The 19740-nt window shown below is 38.2% G+C and overlaps 2 protein-coding genes across 3 annotated transcripts in view; one reads left to right on the top strand and one right to left on the bottom strand.

Moving 5' to 3' along the window:
* Nucleotides 1-353: 353 nt before the first annotated feature.
* Nucleotides 354-19740, top strand: part of IFT74 (intraflagellar transport 74) — a 42403-nt gene continuing 23016 nt past the window's right edge. For both annotated transcript variants that reach the window (XM_059833649.1, XM_059833650.1), the window contains exons 1-8: nt 354-487; nt 943-1078; nt 1587-1635; nt 5904-6002; nt 6163-6223; nt 6694-6753; nt 7812-7873; nt 19447-19585. In XM_059833649.1, coding sequence (XP_059689632.1) covers nt 371-487; nt 943-1078; nt 1587-1635; nt 5904-6002; nt 6163-6223; nt 6694-6753; nt 7812-7873; nt 19447-19585 — 723 coding nt within the window. In that variant the 5' untranslated portion in view covers nt 354-370. The remainder of the gene's footprint in view (nt 488-942; nt 1079-1586; nt 1636-5903; nt 6003-6162; nt 6224-6693; nt 6754-7811; nt 7874-19446; nt 19586-19740) is intronic.
* LRRC19 (leucine rich repeat containing 19) lies at nt 9218-15933 on the bottom strand. Its single transcript, XM_009811868.2, has 5 exons — nt 15857-15933; nt 13211-13303; nt 11214-11724; nt 10806-11015; nt 9218-9543 (listed from the first exon to the last, which is right to left on the bottom strand). Exons 1-5 carry the CDS (start codon nt 15881-15883, stop codon nt 9218-9220), a joined length of 1167 nt encoding a protein of 388 aa, XP_009810170.2. The 5' UTR covers nt 15884-15933.

Genomic DNA, 19740 nt, shown 5'->3' with positions numbered 1-19740 from the left:
TGTTCACTGCCGGTTTGTTTCATGAGAGACTTGAATTCTGTGGGCAGATGCTGAAACAATCAATGCCAAAATAATCAGCAGGCGTTATCTGTTTTACAATATAAACTGAGGACTGGCTGAGCACTGAGTAGGGATTGCTGTCTCACCTTACTGATGGACCTTCTGTGCTCCTTTCCGAGCACTGGGTCTGTCTTATACCATGCTTTTCCAGTAAGGAGGTGCTTTGCAGATTCACAAAGAAAACTAAACTCCTTTTAATAGGGTGAAGAATTAAGCTTTAAAGAGTTGGTCTCTGATAGTTTTAAAGAACTTGTGCAAATTAAAGGACTATTTCTATCCTTTCTAGGGAGAAGTTCAAAAGGGAGCAACTATGGCCAGCAGTCACAGACCTCCGATAGCTCGTCCTTCTTCAAGAGCAGGAATAGGGCTGACCACAAGGCCTACCTCTTCATCAAGGACTCCATCAACAACCAGAATAGGAACAGGGGTATGTTAAAGTATTTGAACATTAACTTCGATATATTTAGATTTTTATCCTTTTTTTTTTTGTAATTTTTTTCGTAACATGACTGGAGTGATAGTTTCTCAGGAAAAATTTTAAGATTCTAATTTTGTAGAGAGTTTTATTTTCTAATTTTGACTGTAAGGGGTCAAGGAGGTCTTGTATCAAGGGTTCACCTGGGACGCCTTAATAGCATTAAAGTTGCAGATAGAGGGAACAATGAACTACTGCTCAAAGGTAATCTCTTACCCTTCTGCAGCGGAAGAGATGTAAATGCTCAAAGATTTTTATAGGAACAGTATAGAAACTAGTAGGAACAGTATAGAGACTAGCTTAAGTTTTTAATTGCTTTGGCAATTGCATAAGGGTAATAAATTAATGAGTCAGAGTTGGGAGGTTTTTTCATTTGTTTTTTTGTTTGTTTGTTTGTTTTTTAATAGATGCCTCCTAGTACATCAAGACCTGGTTCTCGTGGTGGTTCTTCGACTACTGGAGGGGTCTTATCATCTCAGATTAAAGTTGCAGACCGTCCAGTGACTCAACAGGGATTAAGTGGGATGAAAACTGCAATGAAAGGTATTTTTTTACTGAAAATAGCTATCAAGGTATCTGCAAACATTTTTTAAATGGTTTTAAAGGAAAACTTTTCATTGCTGTATAAATTGCAGACTGAATAGCTATGATTAATAGGAGTAGGAGAAAGGAAAGGAAGATTAAAGCATCCTCCTCTTGTTTTCTTTGCTCTTGTCAGTCAGAGAAGACAAAGGCTTTTCTGTGCCTGAGTTGTATTTAAAAATAATTTGAAAGAATAGAACAGGATAAATTGTGTCGTCTTTCATCACTGCAGAATTATTAAAATACGTTGTTATATAGTAATTATTCATATAGCTGAAAACGTAATGTTTCTTTTCAGAACAGTCTAAAATGAATTTCTGCCTTCATTTCTTTTAATGAGTTAAAATCTATTTAAGAACACTGAGAAGATGGCAGTTCTCTGCCTGCAAATTCGGCAGATTGTTTTCATAATTTACAGTTCATCAAAATTAGTTGTTTTCTAACAAAATATCATCTTCTCCTTTGGCAGGTCCTCAGAGACAGATAATGGATAAAACATACTACCTTGGACTACTGAGGTACGTCTTAATAACATATTCAAACTGCAAAAGGTTTAATGCTCTGTTCCGTTTCTGACATGAAGCTTGTTGCGCTTAAAAATAGCGTGGGATAAGTGGTGTTTACTTATAATGAAATCTGTCCTGTTATAAGTGTTAAGGTCATTTTGCATATAGTTTGTAGGAGGAAAGGAATTTTATGCTTATATCCAAGTACAAGTAGATTTCTTTGATGTTTTGTTATTAGGCTTGTGTCGTGGTTTAGTCCCAGACAGCAACTAAGCACCACACAGCTGCTCGCTCACTCCCCCCAGGTGGGATAGGGGGAGAGAATCGGAAGAGTAGAGGTGAGAAAACTCATGGGTTCACATAAAGACAGTTTAATAGGTAGAGCAAAAGCTGTGCAAGGAAGCAAAGCACGGAATTCATTCACTACTTCCCATAGGCAGGCAGGTGTTCAGCCATCTCCAGGAAAGCAGGGCTCCACCATGTATAACAGTTACTTGGGAAGACAATCGCCATCACTCCAAATGTCCCCCCTTCCTTCTTCCACCCCCAGCTTTATATGCTGAGCATGACGTCATATAGTTTGGAATATCCCTTTGGTCAGTTGGGGTCAGCTGTCCCAACAGTGTCCCCTCCCAACTTCTTGTGCACCCCCAGTCTACTCGCTGGTGGGGTGGTGTGAGGAGCAGAAAAGGCCTTGACTCTGTGCAAGCCCTGCTCAGCAGTAACTAAAACATCCCTGCTTTATCAGCCTTGTTTCCAGCAAAATCCAAAACACAGCTCCATACTAGCTGCTATGAAGAAAGTTAACTCTATCCCAGCCAAAACCAGCACATTCTCCAGCCCTTATTCCATACCATTTACGTTGTACTCAGGTCTCACACTATCCAAAAGGTTCTCATTTCCTACCATCACCCTTCCCGTCCTTTGATATAGTACACAGATATCATTCCCTTAGTCTATGGACCACCCCTGTGAAATGTCTGTAAAATGTCCACAATGTCCATTGAGTTAATTTAGTCCATGACTTTGGGCTCCATCTGTTATGGTGGTCACTCAGGACAGGAGAGATGTTATATTGCATGGAGTTATTAGGCACCACAGCCAGCTCAGGTCAGGTCACTGCTGCGCTTGCACTGCTTCTTGTAAGGCTTGTCCTTCATTGGTTCAGGTGGTTCCTGCTATAGTAATTCCTGTAACATAGAACTCAAATCATGGATTAGTTTCACCCAGAGTTAAATCACCTTGAGGTATGCACTGGACTCCCCCATCCTTCTGCATTACCCACCAAGTGCACCCAGGTCCTTGTGCAAAAACAACCCCGTGAATAGGTTTACCTTTTCCTGAGGAAGGAATAACCCAGACTGTTTTTCCCAGCAAGTCCCCTATATCTACTACGGGGATCTTGTCTCCTTCCACAGTGCGCAGGGGTTTGGATTGGGCAGGGCCAGGTCGACTGGCAGAGCCTTTAGTGTTAACTAGCCAAGTGGCCTCTGCTAAATGTGTATGCCAATGCTTAAATGTCCCACCACCCATTGCTTTCAGTGTCGTTTTTAACAGTGCGTTGTATTGTTCAATTTTTCCGGAGGCTGGTGCATGGTAGGGGATGTGATACACCCAGTCAATGCCATGCTCCTTGGCCCAGGTGTTAATGAGATTGTTTCGGAAATGAGTCCCGTTGTCTGACTCAATTCTTTCAGGGGTGCCGTGTCGCCATAAAACTTGCTTTTCAAGGCCCAAGATAGTGTTCTGGGCAGTGGCATGGGTCACGGGGTATGTTTCCAACCATCCAGTAGTTGCTTCCACCATTGTAAGCACATGCTGCTTCCCGTGCTGGGTTCGTGGTAGTGTGATATAATCAACCTGCCAGGCTTCCCCGTATTGATATTTCAGCCATCGTCCTCTATACCAAAAAGGCTTTAGCTGCTTAGCTCCTTTGATTACGGCACATATTTGACATTCATGGATAACCTGTGCAATGGCATCAATAGTCAAGTCCACCCCTCGATCACGAGCCCATTTGTAGATGGCACCCCTTCCTAAATGTCCTGATGTGTCATGGGCCCATCGAGCTATAAATAGCTCACCCTTATGTTCCCAATCCAGATCCACCTGAGCCACTTCAATTCTAGCAGCCTGGTTCACCTGCTCATTGTTTTGATGTTCTTCAGTGGCACAACTCTTGGGTATGTGAGCATCTACATGACGTACTTTTACAACCAGGTTCTCTACACGAGCAGCAATATCTTGCCATAATTCAGCAGCCCAGACGGGCTTACCTCTGCGCTGCCAGTTGCTCTGCTTCCATTGCTGTAGCCACCCCCACAGGGCATTTGCCACCATCCATGAGTCAGTGTAGAGATAAAGTACTGGCCATTTCCCTCGTTCAGCAATATCTAAAGCAGCTGAAAGGCTTTCACCTCTGCAAACTGACTCGATTCACCTTGTCCTTCAGCAGTTTCTGCAACTTGTTGCGCAGGACTCCACACAGCAGCTGCCTACCTTCGATGTTTTCCCACAATACGACAGGATCCATCTGTAAACAGGGCATATTGCTTCTCAGTCTCTGATCATTTATTATACAGAGGGGCCTCTTCAGCACGAGTCACCTCCTCTGGCGACACTCCGAAGTTTTGGCCCTCTGGCCAGTCCATGATCACTTCCAGGATTCTGGGGTGGTCAGGGTTTCCCATGCGAGCCCGTTGCATTATCAGTGCGATCCACTTCCTCCATGTAGCATCAGTTGCGTGATGCATAGAGGGGGTCTTCCCTTTGAACATCCAGCCCAGCACAGGCGATCGAGGGGCCAAAAAGAGCCATGCTTCAGTACCAACTACTTCCGAAGCAGCTCAAATTCCTTCATATGCTGCTAATATTTCTTCTTCAGTTGGAGTGTAGCGGGCTTCAGATCCCCTATAATCCCGGCTCCAAAACCCCAGAGGTCGACCTTGAGTCTCTCCAGGTGCTTTCTGCCAGAGGCTCCAGGTGGGTCCGTTATCCCCAGCTGAGGTGTAAAGCACGTTTTTCACATCTTGTCCTGTCTGGACTGGCCCAAGCGCTACTGCATGAACCATCTCCTGTTTAATTTGTTCAAAGGCTTGCTGCTGTTCAGGGCCCCATTCAAAGTCATTCTTCTTCTGGGTCACTCGATAGAGAGGGCTTACAGTCAGCCTATAACCTGGAATATGCATCCTCCAGAAACCCACGACACCTAAGAAAGCTTGTGTTTCCTTTTTGTTAGTTGGTGGAGACACAGCTGTTATTTTGTTGATCATATCCATCGGGATATGACGATGCCCATCTTGCCATTTTATTCCTGAAAACTGAATTTCCTGTGCAGGCCCTTTGACCTTACTTTGTTTTATAGCAAAGCCAGCTTTCAGGCGAATCCGAATTATTCTTCTCCCCTTCTCAAACACTTCCTCCGCTGTGTTGCCCCACACAATGATGTCCTCAGTATACTGCAGGTGTTCGGGAGCTTCACCCTGTTCCAGTGCAGTCTGGATCAGTCCGTGGGAAGTGGTAGGACTATGTTTCCACCCCTGAGGCAGTCGATTCCAGGTGTACTGGATACTCCTCCATGTGAAAGCAAACTGTGGCCTGCAATTTGCTGCCAGAGGGATCGAGAAAAATGCATTGGCAATATCTATTGTTGCATACCATGCTTGCTAAGTTAAATGCACTCCCACAGCATTAGTAAAAGGAGGATCAGTGATTTTGAGCCTCGACCTGTAACGCTTGATAGGTCTGATAGCTCCATTTGTAAGAAGTAGCATCACAGACTAAGCACTTTTTAGTGTACATTTCAGGTGGTTTACTTGGATTATACATTGATGTAATACTGACAAAGGCAAGGCCTTGCTGAAACTGTATTGCATATGCTACTTTGTCGGTTGATCATATTGCAATATTGAATAATCAGCCCTAAAAGATGTCATTTTAAATATGGATGATATCCACATTCTGTGAAATGAAACTATGATTTTTTTTTTCCTGCCCAATTATTCACATCTGTTTCACCAGCAGGGACAAAAAGCTAATTAAAACATTTTATTTCATATCCAGGTTTTCTAACAACTACTTATGATTTTATGTGATAGAACCACTCTGCTTTTTTCCTCACTTATCCAGCTCTTCTTTGAAATACTGATTTAAAACATGGTGCAGTGTGAGAAAGAGAAACTGATTGCACATCTATTGTAGTAAAATATAATTTCTGTTCTATCTGTGTTTTAGCTGTACATTCAAATGTTAATGATTCTTTTTTGTTTATTTTTTTGCAGAAGCAAAACAAATGAACTCACAACAGAAATTAACAAGCTGCAGGAAGAAGTAGAAATGTACAAGCAAGAGAAGTCTGTCTATTTGTCGTATGAAAAAAGGTGAGGTGTTTTGCAGCTAATGCAGTACTAATGTTCTCAATCACAAAACTATTCTGAGGTATTGTGCAGGCTTCAAGGAACCATTAAATTATTCTTTTTTTCATTATTTTACATATATGAGTCTTCCCATATTAAGTCTGGCTTTTTGTTTTGTATTTAGGGCAGAGGCTTTAGCTGGTGAAATCAAAGAATTTCAAGGTCAGCTAGCAGACTACAATATGGTATGCTGCTGTCAGCTTTTGCTACTGAATGCTCTCCCTTTTCTCATCTACTTTGTACTGCTTTTGCTTTACTTCAGCATCATTTTTGTTGACATTTCTCTGTAAAAATGTACTGGTTAATACTGTCTTTTATTCAGTTACTGGAAAGGAAAAAGGTGGAAACTAAGGAAAACATAAAAGAAAAAAAAAGTACTATACATTTGGAGAAGCGGTTGCATATGGATTTAAGAAATTACTGCTGCGTAATATTTGTGGGTTTTGTACAGCTACATGTAATGACGATTTCTTCTGAAAAATGCATGTAGTCTATTAAGATCCCCAAATCATGTTTTTTCCATTTGCAATAATAGAAAATTGCTGTGCTTTCATGAGCGCTTTGTGAGTGCTTTGCTACCTATTTTCCTGATTTTTTTGTGTGTAATTAAAAAAACAGGAGAGCAATAACAGGTTGGAATTCTGTCTCATTTCAGGTTGTGGATATACTTAATACCAATACAGATATAGCAGAAGTGATTCGAGATTACAATATGGTAAGAATTAGGATATTTGTTATGTTTGACCAGTGAAATGGTGTGTGTTACATTCTTGGTGCTTCAAACACATGACATATATAAAAAAGCATAGCACTAATTTAAAACTTACCCATTTTTTCCAGTTAAATTAACCATAATGTTGGCAACGTGTTTGTAGTGAGACAGTCGTCTGAAGTGTTGCATTAACAGCCCCATGATAGTTTTCTGTGGTTTAGATTTTAAAAGGCTGTCATCCCAACCCAAATTATGAGTGTTAAAATATATTCTTTTTTGACTTGGAAGCACAGAACACTAGTCTTACAAAAGGCAAATTCACTAGGCTGCACTGCCTTGTAAAGCTGCCTGGTCTTCTGGAAATTTAGTTCTCTTGTCTTCTGCCTTTTAAATGACTCTAGTGTAATAAATATTAAATAGGTCTCTGACATGGCCAACCACAAAATCAATGAGCTTTGTTCTTCCTCTACTTACTTTATTTTCTAACACAGTTAGAGTGTTCCTCTAAGTATTAAGGTGTGAGTGGCATTAAACATGTTCTGTTTCTTATAATCACTTTGTCCATAAGCAAAAGAAACTAGTTTTAGAAAAGGTTATTTTGTTAGCTTGAAAAAACACCTGAGTATTTGTCAAAACAAATTTTTTTCCCCTGCATCTGATTGAAAAATAAAGTCACAATGTCTGTGTCATAAAGAGAACTATTCTTTGCAAGTGTTACATTTTTGTTTTGTTTGTAAGCTTAAACCATATTTTTTTAAGTGTTCCAGGAATAGATCCCACAGTAAGTGAATTGATTTGTTACAAACTTGATTTTATTTCTTTTTCAAACATAGAGATGCCTTCTTACTTCCTTTGGTTTCCAGTGGAGGACTGCAATTTCAGAAGGTCTTTCTTCAGTATCAACTGTGAAGAACCTCAGGAGCAGATGGCCTCTGCTGCTCCTTCCTCTACTGCATTCTGAGCAGCTTCTTGCTCATTTAAAGGAAACTTTGAATTTGTGTATAAAATCTGTATCTTTACTATTATATATTATATCAAAATATCTTTTTTTTTTTTTTAAGTTAAAGGTTCAGAATGACCGAGACGCTCAGAGTGTGGATAAAATTTTCACAGAAAGACAAGCGTGAGTACATGAAGTGTATGCTTATCCAAAGCTGTTAAAATCATAACTGAACTTGGCAAAATTGAGGTGTTATCTAGTTCAGAAGTTCCTTAACAGTGGGATGCATGCCACAAGTGATACCTGAGCAATTTCAAGATGATACATCAGTGCCAGGCTGCAGCTGGAGTTCCCAGCTTTAAACTCCTCTGAGTAACTGCTGTGGAGATACTACGTCATCCAGGAGGAGTTAGGTGGTAGAGGAGACACCTGTCTTTTGGCAACCCGCTGTCAAATTCCTGAGTTTTGGAGGTTGTGTTGTGGAGTAGCAGAGTGGGGAAAACAAGCAGAAGTGGGAACTAGAGCTGAGATTCCTGCCTGGTAAGGTAAGGGTGTGTGGAGGGGAAGATGAGGACAGTGAGATGCTTGCAGTAAGAGTTTGTAAGCCATGAGAATGACTTGTGTAGTGATAGGCTGAGAGGGTGAGTTTCTGAGATGTTTCATTTAGCGACAGGAGATGTGCAGGAGAAAGAGATATGATCCTGCTTGTTGCCAGTAAGAGCAATCTCAACAATGAGATTTTATGTATAAATAAGCACTCTTAAAAAACGATTTACCATTTAATGATAAGTCACTTTTCAATAATACTGTGGTTTTCAACAGCTCGCAAATGTGTCTATTCTACCCCTGAATGCATTTTTAAGTGTTAAGAAAACATGAAGAGAAAAAACTTGGTTCAGTAGCAAATTAAGACATAAAGGCATCATATATGCGGTAATGATAATTTATTGTTGTACTGTATGTAGACACATTTAAGGGAATGAAGCAGTTGGTCTTTCTTGCTCTGCTAATTCACGTAAAAAAAACCAAAACCAAATGCTGTGTTCTCTGTGTTAGTTTTGCCTAATAGGCTACTGAGCTCTGACACCATTGATTTGGATTCAGTCCCCAGTCTGGCTGTGGTTTGCTTCAGCATTTCAGAGAAATTATTTTTCGTCTCTGGACTTCTTCACGTATAAAGCATTAGTGATTATGCCAGCTTGAGAAGCTACTTTGTAAAGACTTGTTCATGTTAAGCCATATACAGTAATCTCTCCCCCCCTGCCATAAATAACCAAATAGGTTTTTATGAAAGATGGATTGAGTATGTTCTGCATGTTTTGAAATATTTGTTGTGACACTAATGCATGCACATCACCACATTTTTTAGCTTCATGAGTCATGCAGCCATACCTTGTTATGGGTTTAACAAGATGAAAGGAGATGGACTGCTTAGCTTCATTTTGTATTGTACATAAGTAGCGTAATATGGAAGTACAAGTGTACTACAGTTTTGAAAAGTCGGTTCATCATCCATTGTTTAAGACATTAACTCTCCTCAGTTACATAAGTATCTATGTATTTATCCTCAATAAATCCATCTTCCCCAGGCTCAAATGTATGAATTTTCTCAAATATTACTATGGGATCTTCATTGTTAGTACCCGATACTGCAGGAGAAGAACTCATGTCAGCTGAGAACTCCTGTTCAAACATCTCTGAGTCATTTTCTTCCAGACGACGGTGACTGTAGCTGATCAAATAGCGATACCATGTCGGGCATTTTACAGCAGTAAAGATCAGGAGTGTAGTGCTTAGGACAAACCCTAGGACACCCGCTAGGAAGGTCCAACTTTTGCCAAGAAGTGGTAACTCTTTAAAACAGACAGGAAAAAAAGAAGAGTCATCTTCATGAGGAATACCAGCAAGAACTCTAGCATGAATTTTTTCGTAGTTGGATTGAGAACACACAAAATCAACAACGATAGGAGAATTACTGAGTGTCTCCAAAGCTTTAGTAGAATGTTATTGCTATGTTATTAGGGAGTCACTAACATCACTCAGACCAAAAATGCATGTACATCTCTTGTTTCCTAGCAATATAAATCCACCATGCGTATTTATTAAAATTAAATAATAGTTTCAAAGTCAGATAAAGTTCTGGGGACATACAAAAATAATCATTTTTTCAAAATTTAGATTTCAAGATTGGGCTTTGGGGGAAAAAAAATCAGTAATTGACTTCAAATTCTGTTTCCTAGGCTTAAATTTCTGTATGGTGATGATGTCTGCACCCTAACATATTATATCTTTTGTTTGGCATATCCTTTCAGTTGTATTTCTTTTATTTTAAAAAATTTCAGTAGACTGTAGTTGCCAGTAGTCTTTATTTAGAAGCTGTTATTTTGTGTGCTGGCCACTGTCCTAAAATAGATTATACCTGCTAAAGCAGAAGTCGTCTGTGGCAGTGGTGGCTTACAATTTGTGTATGTATCTGGAGGTTGATATTTTTTCTGCTTTAGCCAGAAGCAGAAAGTAAAGCATTTCGGTATGGAAAAGTGAACATTAATTTGCACGTAAAGAAAAAACAAAAGTTACTTTACCAAAAAAAAAAGCTAGAGTATTACAGAGTGATGATGGAATTAACATCAAAAGGTGAAGAAAAGTAAGGAGACTACCACTGAAATTTTCAAAGTATATGGGATGGGCACAGTCCTTAACACTGAACACAGTCAAGGGCTGGAGTAAAATTAATAGGCTCACTCTTTTCACATTTTAAGAAGACAGCTACATCTAGAAAGCAGTTAGTTTGGATGAAGTAATTGAATTTTTTTAAAGATGCTTCCCTAGTTCTGTTAGGCAGATATCTGAATTTCAAGCCTTTGAAATTTCATCATCAGTTTGTAGTATCATTTGAGAATTCAGGTGTGGTTTATCTGTTTTGAACACTTACTCAGTAGAGCTTAACATTTACTGAAACGTGTGTATGGTCTACCAAAACCTGGAAATACACTTTTTCTGTAGCCCTGGCTTTTATGGAAGAATTACAGTGTGCTAGGAATACAAAACAATATGAAATCATGGAACAGAAAATCAAACAGCATGTAAGCAGTAAAGCAAAACATCAGTATATTACCTGCATGTGTTCCATTGTTTCCAGTGATGTTGTTTGGAGTCAGAGCTGTTAGTAAGGCACTAGTTTTAGGGTTAATGGCAGAAGTAGAAGTTACAGTGTTTTCAAAAGAAGCTTTTTCAGTTTTGCAGCCAGCTGGTTGGATAGCTGCTGTCTTGATGGAGGATTTTTCCTTGGTGTTTGGGAATGTACATGTAGTGCTGTTTTCATTTTCTGTGAATGTGAGCAGTGGAAAGGCTATGAGATATTGCTAATTAATTGGCACTCTAATCTAAAAAAATTTCATGGATAACTAATGTATTACTGCAAAATACAGATAAGTTGATGGTGGATATTATCCAGATCAGGAAAAAACAAGGTAAGGCTGCTTGATGTAAACAAGTATGAAATGCTGCTCTTACCGAAACTTACCCATTGTCACATTGGAGGCAGTTAGCCACATCTGTAAATCAAGAAGGTCACAGGAACAGGTCCATGGGTTTCCAGCTAAAATGATTTTAATCAATTTGAAAGATGATTTTATATTAAAAGATTTCAGAAAGTTATACTGTAGATTTAAAACTGTCAGACTTTTTAGAGAAGTAAATACACCTGAATCTAATTGAGTAATTGTGTTATAGGATAGATTCAACACTGACAGTTGATTTAATCCTGCAAATGCTGCTTTATGAACTGTGTTAATACTATTGTTACTGATATCCAGAACTACAAGTTTTTTCAGATTGCAGAAGCTGTTATTATACAGTACAGTAATCATGTTTTCATTCAGGTAAAGTTCAATGAGGTTAATAAAACTTCGAAGAATCTGTTTGTCACTATCCTTTAAAGTGATGTTATTATTTTTGAGGCTTAATTTAGTAACGTTTTGGAAAACATTAGTGGGGATATTAGAGAGGTTCTTTCCAGACTCCTCACAAGTGACCTGTTGAAAAAAAGAGAATGGCAACAATTAAATACTGTAGGGAAGTCCAGTGATGAAGGTGTCTCAGTGATGAATATTCAGGGCATGAAAAATCTTTCTTGTATTTTTTAAAACCAGCACTTTAAAAGAAAAGTTCTACTGCTCTTCATGCAATTTTGTTTACGTTTTTTCTTAATATACATGTGGTCTGGTGGTACAGGGGAATGAATCCTCCTAGTGTATAGAGACCTGAAGTTGCAGATCACTTAGTGCTTAAACTCTGTTTGAGATGCAGGGCTCTTTATCTGATGATCATCCAAAATATAACCAGTTTGGCATGCTATTTTGGAATTAGTAGGGCTGTCTGTTTTAGAATTCTGTATGAAGGTTGGCTGGGTAGAAAAAGGATTCTTTTCCCACATAGTCTGGAAAGAAGGTGTCATAGAGAAATTGGATTCAAAGCTGAAAATTAATTCAAATATGTTTTTTCAAATATATTGTTTTGTTTTAGAAACAGCTATGTTTACTCTGTAAAACATCTTTGGAGCAGACCTTCAACAAAACATTTGGTATATATTTTATTAGAAGTGCAGCACTTAAGTTCATTTTGGTTTTTTGGGTTGAAGTTTAGCACAGCTGCAGTCTTTTCAGGTTTGAGAGTGTTTACTCCCAATACCTTGAAACATTTTTATTTTATGAAAAGAGTAGATTGCTTTGTATGTATATGTATGCATCACTGCAGAGTACAGTTTAGTGTCAAGATACTTGAACTGGCTTTAAAGGAGATTCTAAGTACTGGAAACAGATTGGTTGTATTAATCCCTCTTCCTAAATAAGTAGCCTATGTTCAGCTTGTGACCAGATTGAGTCTAGATAGCTTACTTAAAAACAAATGTTGGTGGAGTGCCTTTTCTACACTGTATACACCCATTGTGTGTTTTTTTGTTCTTCATGTTTGTCCCAAAGATGAACAAGCAGTAGATACAGTACTGGACCTGTAGGCAGTGAGTCAGAGCAAATAGTGCAATACCAGTTTTATCACTTGGCTATTAAGCAAGAGTTCTTCCTTCCTTTCCATTCCCCAATAAATACAAAATCCATTAAATTAATCTCTGAAAAAACCCTTTAAAATTTCTTATATACATTTGGACCTGCCTTGGGCAAGTGCTAACTCAGTAAATCTCTCTAACTGGAGCAGTAGCTGGCCTTGTCCCAATAACTGTTGCTTTTTAGGTCTATTCCAAAAAGATAAAGGAGACAATCCTGTTGTCTGCAGAGAGATTTGACTAAGATATAAAACCATCTCAAGTATGTTTCAGTGTTATTCACCCACTTACAATGACCTCCAGCAGCTAGTTCTCCATTTTGCAGAAAACCACGTCATCTTATTTGTCTCTATGTGCTCTTTCTTCAGGAATTTTATGTTTACAAGGTAGTTTTTAAAATGTCTTTAGCTTCTAGTGTATCTTTCAAAAATAAGGGTAATTTACATACATATAGAACTTACAGTTTGAGAAGTAATGTTGCAGTCAGCAGTGACTAGATTCAAAAACAGTGTTCCAGTCCAGATCACAAGCCAAGAGAGTTTCATGTTTAGAGCCTAGCAAAAAACCAACACTTTTGTATACCAAGACCAGAATACCAGTGTCTTCTGTAGTGGTAGTTTAACAAATTAATAGATATAATTATTTCAATGATAATTTAATTTTTGTTCTACATAGATACTACAAAGTGTAAAATTAAGAGGAAAACCACAGGTTATCAGAGTTAATGCATTCAGCTTTTACTTCATTGTCCCAAACCTAAAATCCAGTGAGCAGACTGTATCAGCAAGTAGAAAAGGGATTGGTTAGACAAGTTAATAGACAACAGTTTCATAAGTGGATAAAATGAATAGGCAGGGATATACTTATTAATATTCCTGTTAAAGCAATTATGGGTACTGGAAGACTATGATAGGAGTAAACTGTAGAAAGTATTCAGCCTTGTGTGCCCTCCCTAAATTTATCTTGTTGCCACTGACAGAAGCAGAATACTGTACTACATGGATTATTGGTTTATCCAGTCAGATTTCTCTTACGTAAGTTATTAAACAGTTTTTGTGAATTTTTAATTAGTAGATTGATCTTCTACTCTCTTTATTATCCATAATATAGCATATATCTTATGACATTAACATGGACCTCTATGATGAAGGTGTAGTTGTTCTGATCTTTGGAACTAAGTAAACATGCTTCAATCTGTTGTGCTGGAGTTCTTTTACAGATTTTAATCTTATTTTCTGAGAGTGAGGAAGGCTTTTCTGACAAATGGTATTCACTGTGACATTAACTTCTCTCAGAGAAAGTGTCTCTTATCCATCTCCTTTGAATCAGGCATCATTTGCAAGATCTGCTAATTTTGAACAGGAATGTTAAACCATCTCTGTCAGATGTTAAATCAGTCCCTGTTTATGCTACACTTGAATTAAAATATTATGTAAAAGGTAGATTATCCCTTCATTTTTACACTTTTTCTTAAACATCTGAAGTGAAAAGATAGTGGGCTAAGTGAACCTCAATATCTCCTCTCAGATTTCTGTCTTCCAGATCAAAAAAGACCCAAAAGATAAGGTGTAAGATGCTCATTTAAAGTGCCTGTTGTATCTTGAGCTGTAGAGAGTATTCACTGAATTTAACAGAGAAGAGTGGGGAAAATTACATAAGGAAGCTTAATTGCACAAACAATGCTAAATATAGGCAGACCATCAGATTTAGAAAAACTCCACCAATCCTTAAAAAGACTGACAGGAGGCCTTTGCTGATCAGTATGGAGTAGATGAGGTCACAGAACAGATTGGTGAACTCTCATTGATTGCTTCTGTACATTTTTGTGTCTGAGGACTAACCTCATTCACCTGACTGAATTAGCCTGGAAACTTACTAACTTCTTAGAAAGAAGGTGGTAAATGCCACTTATACTGCTCTGGTCCATTGTGCATGTCTACTGCTGTTGGAAATTTACATTAAATGCAAAAAGAGTTCATAAACCTTTTTGTTAGACATTATCAGTGGCAGGGACAAGGAGTAGTAGCAGCAGCCGCCACTGTGGTATTATGTTCTGTATTAGGTATTGTTCTTGTCAATGATGGTACTTGTGGCCTGCATACTTTTTGGAGCCAGTTTGAATATTGCTAGTGGAAAACATGATGCAGTTTGAGAACTCCCCATATAGACTATGTTAACAGTTGGATCTCATTAAATTCTTGGACCTTAAAGATACTGCTTCCAAGATGTTCAGAAACAGAGAGGACCTTAACCAGGCAATCTAGAAACATAGATTAATAGTAGTATTTGCAGATTTCAAGAAAAATACTATCTTTGATAGAGTGGGAAAAATATATTAAAATACTATTTTAAAAGAGTCTGTAGGTTAATCAAAAACAGTCAAGTTGAAAATGAAAGTTAATTTAAAAGTTTTTCAAAACTTCAAGCAAAAAGTTAATATGTCTGAATGAAGGGAATGCCATTAACTTGAAAAATCTTTTTACTGTCTGAAAGTTCACCTCTGTATGTTTAGGTCAAAAACATAGTTCCTATTTTTCACTTTAGTTTCTACTGAAAAGTTATGGGGTTTCTTACAAATTTGTGATTTCCTGCATTGTGTGTATAGGAACATATTGTAGTAGAAGAACATATTGTAGTAGAAAAACAGGAAAGCATCTGTAACTTTAATTGCAGTTTAGCTTTTTACTAGAACTAGACTTTAAGAATTGCTGTTTAAAGTAATTGCTTTGGAAAGAAACTGAGCCTGGCAATACATTGGTAATACCTTGATGTTTCCTTGTGATTAGAAGCGTTCTCTTAAAAAGTTTTCCTTGGAGAAAATTCCTATTGTTTTTCTCGCATTTGCAAAGAATTTGTAAAGAAAAAAGGCAAATTTGGGGAGGTAATGGAGTTTATATAATCAGGTAGTCTGCTTTTCAGAGAAGAAATGGACTGTTCTCTGGCTTTCTACTGAAGTACAATTTACTTAACAACTTGGCATGTCCAAGGTTCGTAGTAATTCCTGAACTTTCAATGTATCTCAAGAGGTGTTTGTTTCCGGTCTAGCAACAAAGTTATACTAATAAATCTTTGCCTACATTTTGAAAAATATGTGCCGAGTGTCTTACCTTTTTGTTGCTTCTTAAAGGCAGCATATGTACATATGTGTAGATTTTTCAGTGCACTGACAAGAAATAATATGGTGCAACAGCACTTTGTTTTTGTTCAACCTTTGTACCTGATGAATAAGCAGGCAGTACAAAAAAAATAATAAACCTAGAAAATCTTTAGCAAACGATTGACTAGGTTGAGCAACTTCTTATAATCATCTTGGATTTAATTGGATCTGCAGCCAATAGGGAAGTCTAATAGTAGTATGCTCAAGTGTCAAGTTCCAGATCACATAGGAAGCACTGAGTTAAAATGCCACTGGGAATTTACAAGCAAGTTGGGTTATAATCAATTAAAGAAATGCTAGAGACAGAAAAAGACTTGCATTTTTTATGTGATCAGTCATCAAATGAAGAAAATTTCAAGATACTTGCACACTGAAGTAAAGATCTCTAGTCATTAGTTAAATCTGTGTTAAATTCTTGTGTTGTGGAAACATCAGCATCAGATGAGTTGCAGGGTGTGATATATAAAGCTTATTATTTACAAAGAATTACAAACACTTAAAGACATCTGTGTTATGGGCTATATTTCAGGAAGAAATTCCAGAAACAAATTATACTTGCTCTGATTTGAGAGCATGTCTATATGCAGTTTGAAAAAGGGATTGTATTGATACAAAAAACACTAAGTTCAATAAATTTTTTCTTGCACTGGTGCTCGTTCTCTAAGCCTCATGCTGTCCAATGCACAGCATCAAACTACCAAACGGTTCAGTCTCCTCTCATTCTCTATTCTTGTCAAATATGTGGCTGTAGAAACCATTTTACTTCACTATCCCTCTTTGATGTTATTGCCACTTTGATTTTTTTGCTTAGTATCTCAGAACATTCTGCAACTTTTCCAAGCCTTGTCCCTGACTCAGCTTCATCAGTGGTCTTCAAATTACTTGTGGTAATGAATTGTCTTCCTGTGACAGCCATTGCTGATATTTTTATTGCCTCTTAGAAAATCACTGAGTTTTAACCTTCCGTTAAGAGGTTTCTACCAGAGAAGATGCATCACAGCTAAGTCAGACATTTCTAGTCTCAAGGACATACTGGATCACCTTGAAGTATTTAGCTAGGAGTCCATATCACATGAGAAAAAGAGACTTGCCTCAGGTAAAGAGGCTGCTCTGTAATGTGTCCACACATACACTTTACATCAGTGGGGCTGGAAAAGTAGGCTTTCTTTCCTTACTCTGCCATGCACACTTGCAGTCTCAGGCATAGGTGAGAAAAATCCAGTAGAGCTGGAGACACTGCTGCCCTCAACAGTGGCAGCTGCTTCCACATGGTGTTTTGGAACACAGGAGAAATGTAAAAAGTGGTGTTCTTCTCTGCCTCCCTAAATGCCCCAGTGATCTCCAGGAAAAGGCACCCTGTTTGTACTTAAAGACAAGCTCCCTATGACCAGTACTGGCAGTCTCTCCAGGTGAATTATGTCTAGTGTGGAGATTAATTCTGGAAATTGGCATTCTTGACATTTTCTTGAATTCTTCATTGCAGGTTCTTTGTTTTCATTCTGGCATGTCTTCAGTTGGGCTTGATTTGAAAGAAACTGTCACTGCTGAGACCTTGCAACAGCTTTCATAGGCCCAGATTGAGGGATGAGGAGGCTCCAGCAAAGAAGTAACATGAAAGCTCCCTGCCAGCTCCCAGTTCCATGCCTTCCAGAGGGTCTTGAATCAAGCTACTCTCATAGCTTAAGAACATACTTCACTTAAAAAATTACTCCTTTCCACTACCAAGCATAATGTAATTATCCATTCATAAACAGGTATACTTATGGTGAGAGCCTCATTCTTTAGACTGGGTCTGAACAAACCATTTTTACTCTCAAGAGAGTGTTCCATTTAATGTTATGTTACAACCATTCAGTATTTCTTGGGCAGTCCCATTGCACTCCAAATTTGCCACAGAAAGTGGGAGATCATTACTTCGATTTGTTTCTTTATCAGGCTCCAAAGCATCTTTGCAGCAAAGGTTGCTAACCTGACAGAATTTCTACTTAACATCCTCAGATTCCCGGACATTATAGATCTTTCCTGAAGCTAGTTAGAAGACGGGTTACACTTTTGAATCTCTTTTGAGAATTCCTCAGAAGTGGTGAAAACTATGAGGAAAGGCTGGGGGAGCTGTAAATACCTGATGGGTAGAAGTAAAGAAAATGGAGCTGGTCTCTTCTCAGTGATGCCCAAGGGCAGGACAAGAGACAGTGGCCACAAATTGGAGAACAGCATATTCTATTTAAATGTAAGAACAAACTCTTTTTACTGTAAGAGTGGCCAAACATCAAAACATTGCCCAGACAGTTTGTGGGATCTCCATCCTTCAAGATACTCAAAACCTGCCTGAACAAGACACTGACAACCTGGTCTAAGTGACTGTGCTTTGAGTAGTGGGTCTAAACTAGATGACCTTCAGAAGTCCACACCAACATTAAATCTACTCTGCTTCTATGAAATTTTCATTATTCCCCTACCCTGAGATGATCCTTGTGCAATTCTGCTATTTTGCATCATCTTTTAAGCCTGAGAGCATTCTTGGCTGCAGCCATTGATCTGATAGCGTCAGTTACACAATTTAAAATTGTTGGCATCTTGCAACTCAGGAAGTTAATGAAAAATAGAAGAAAAATAATCCTGAAGGAAGGTATCCAGCTGATTTTGTCATTCTTAATAGCAGATGTCACTCTGGAAACAAGCAAACAGTTTAAACAGTCTTTCATGAACTGTGAAGGGAAGGAAGGTATACTTTTTAGGGTCTCAGGGGTTTTTGTTAATTTCCTTTAGCAATGTCCTCAGATTGACTCTCTAGCTTTCAGGATTTTCATAGAAATTACTAGACGTTACATGAGACAGTGAGAACAAGTCTTTATGCCTTCCTTGAATCTGCTAATATATTTGTTTGTAGCTCACTATAGCCGCAGTGGTAGAGAAGTTTTTGTGGTTGCAGCCCATTGATTTCCTAACGAGATTAAAGTCATGAATCAAGAATGTCAGGAATGGCTGATTTCTTAGTCTTTGCATTGTTACAAAGCTCCACACTGCCTAAGACTCTGAACCCACTCTCCATTCTTAAGGAATCCAGCAATTCATTGCTGAAAGAAAGTCGTCTTATCATCTCCAGCACCATCAAGTCCTGGTATCTATGTTCTGTGTTTTCTTTATGTGCATTCACAAATCACTACCAGCTTCTTTATTTCAGACTGACTGTTCTTATTCCAGGAATTCACTGACTGAGAGCAACGGAGAGGGAGTAGTACACTTTTGCCAGTGTTGAGGACTATGCAGGTAGACAGGGTGGGAGTGTTGGAAAGTACTATGTGAGTGCTCTAAGAGCAAAGAATTCTTCATCTTCTGCATTCCATGGTGTGAATGTTTATATAGCTAATCCAATTCCGAGAAGATTAAATACAAATAGGTAACAACTTCTTTTGGAGTCTGTGGAGTTCTTGTGTTAAAGGATCATTTCAGTGAGGCTGAAGGAATACCAGAGTTTGAAGTGGATGCTTAAGATAAACATCAACTAGTAAAAGTTACAAAAATGTTCTATTTTTACAGCACAGAAAAGTTAATTCAAGGTGTAGAAGAAGATATCGAACGCGAAAAGGTTGTAGCAGATGACATAATAAAAGACATGTCGCAGGAAAATCAAGCTAAATATATGGAGATGAAGGCTACAAATGAAAAGCTTTCCCAGGTTGGTTTGTTTCATTGTACTTACCTAAAATGTTTCTCAGTCTGGCATCATTGGTTCCAGATATAATTTAAATATTAAAGAGCTTGAGAACAGACTAATACAATCAAAAAGTTTGCTGGTATCTTAATCAATTGTAGAAGTGCCTGAAAAATAAA

This window comes from Gavia stellata, chromosome Z (genome assembly GCF_030936135.1).
Source record: "Gavia stellata isolate bGavSte3 chromosome Z, bGavSte3.hap2, whole genome shotgun sequence".
Taxonomy (NCBI): Eukaryota; Metazoa; Chordata; class Aves; order Gaviiformes; family Gaviidae; genus Gavia; species Gavia stellata.
Note: the sequence above shows the minus strand (reverse complement) of the source record. Positions and strands in the feature narration are given on the sequence as shown.

What these genes read in the sequence shown, in the direction of transcription:
- LRRC19 (XM_009811868.2), bottom strand. Translation starts at nt 15,883, where the DNA reads ATGCTGCCTTTAAGAAGCAACAAAAAG. An exon ending in TGCCTCCAATGTGACAATGG is followed by an intron (nt 11,016 to 11,213) that starts GTAAGTTTCGGT and finishes TCACATTCACAG; the next exon opens with AAAATGAAAACAGCACTACA. An exon ending in AAACAATGGAACACATGCAG is followed by an intron (nt 9,544 to 10,805) that starts GTAATATACTGA and finishes TCTGTTTTAAAG; the next exon opens with AGTTACCACTTCTTGGCAAA.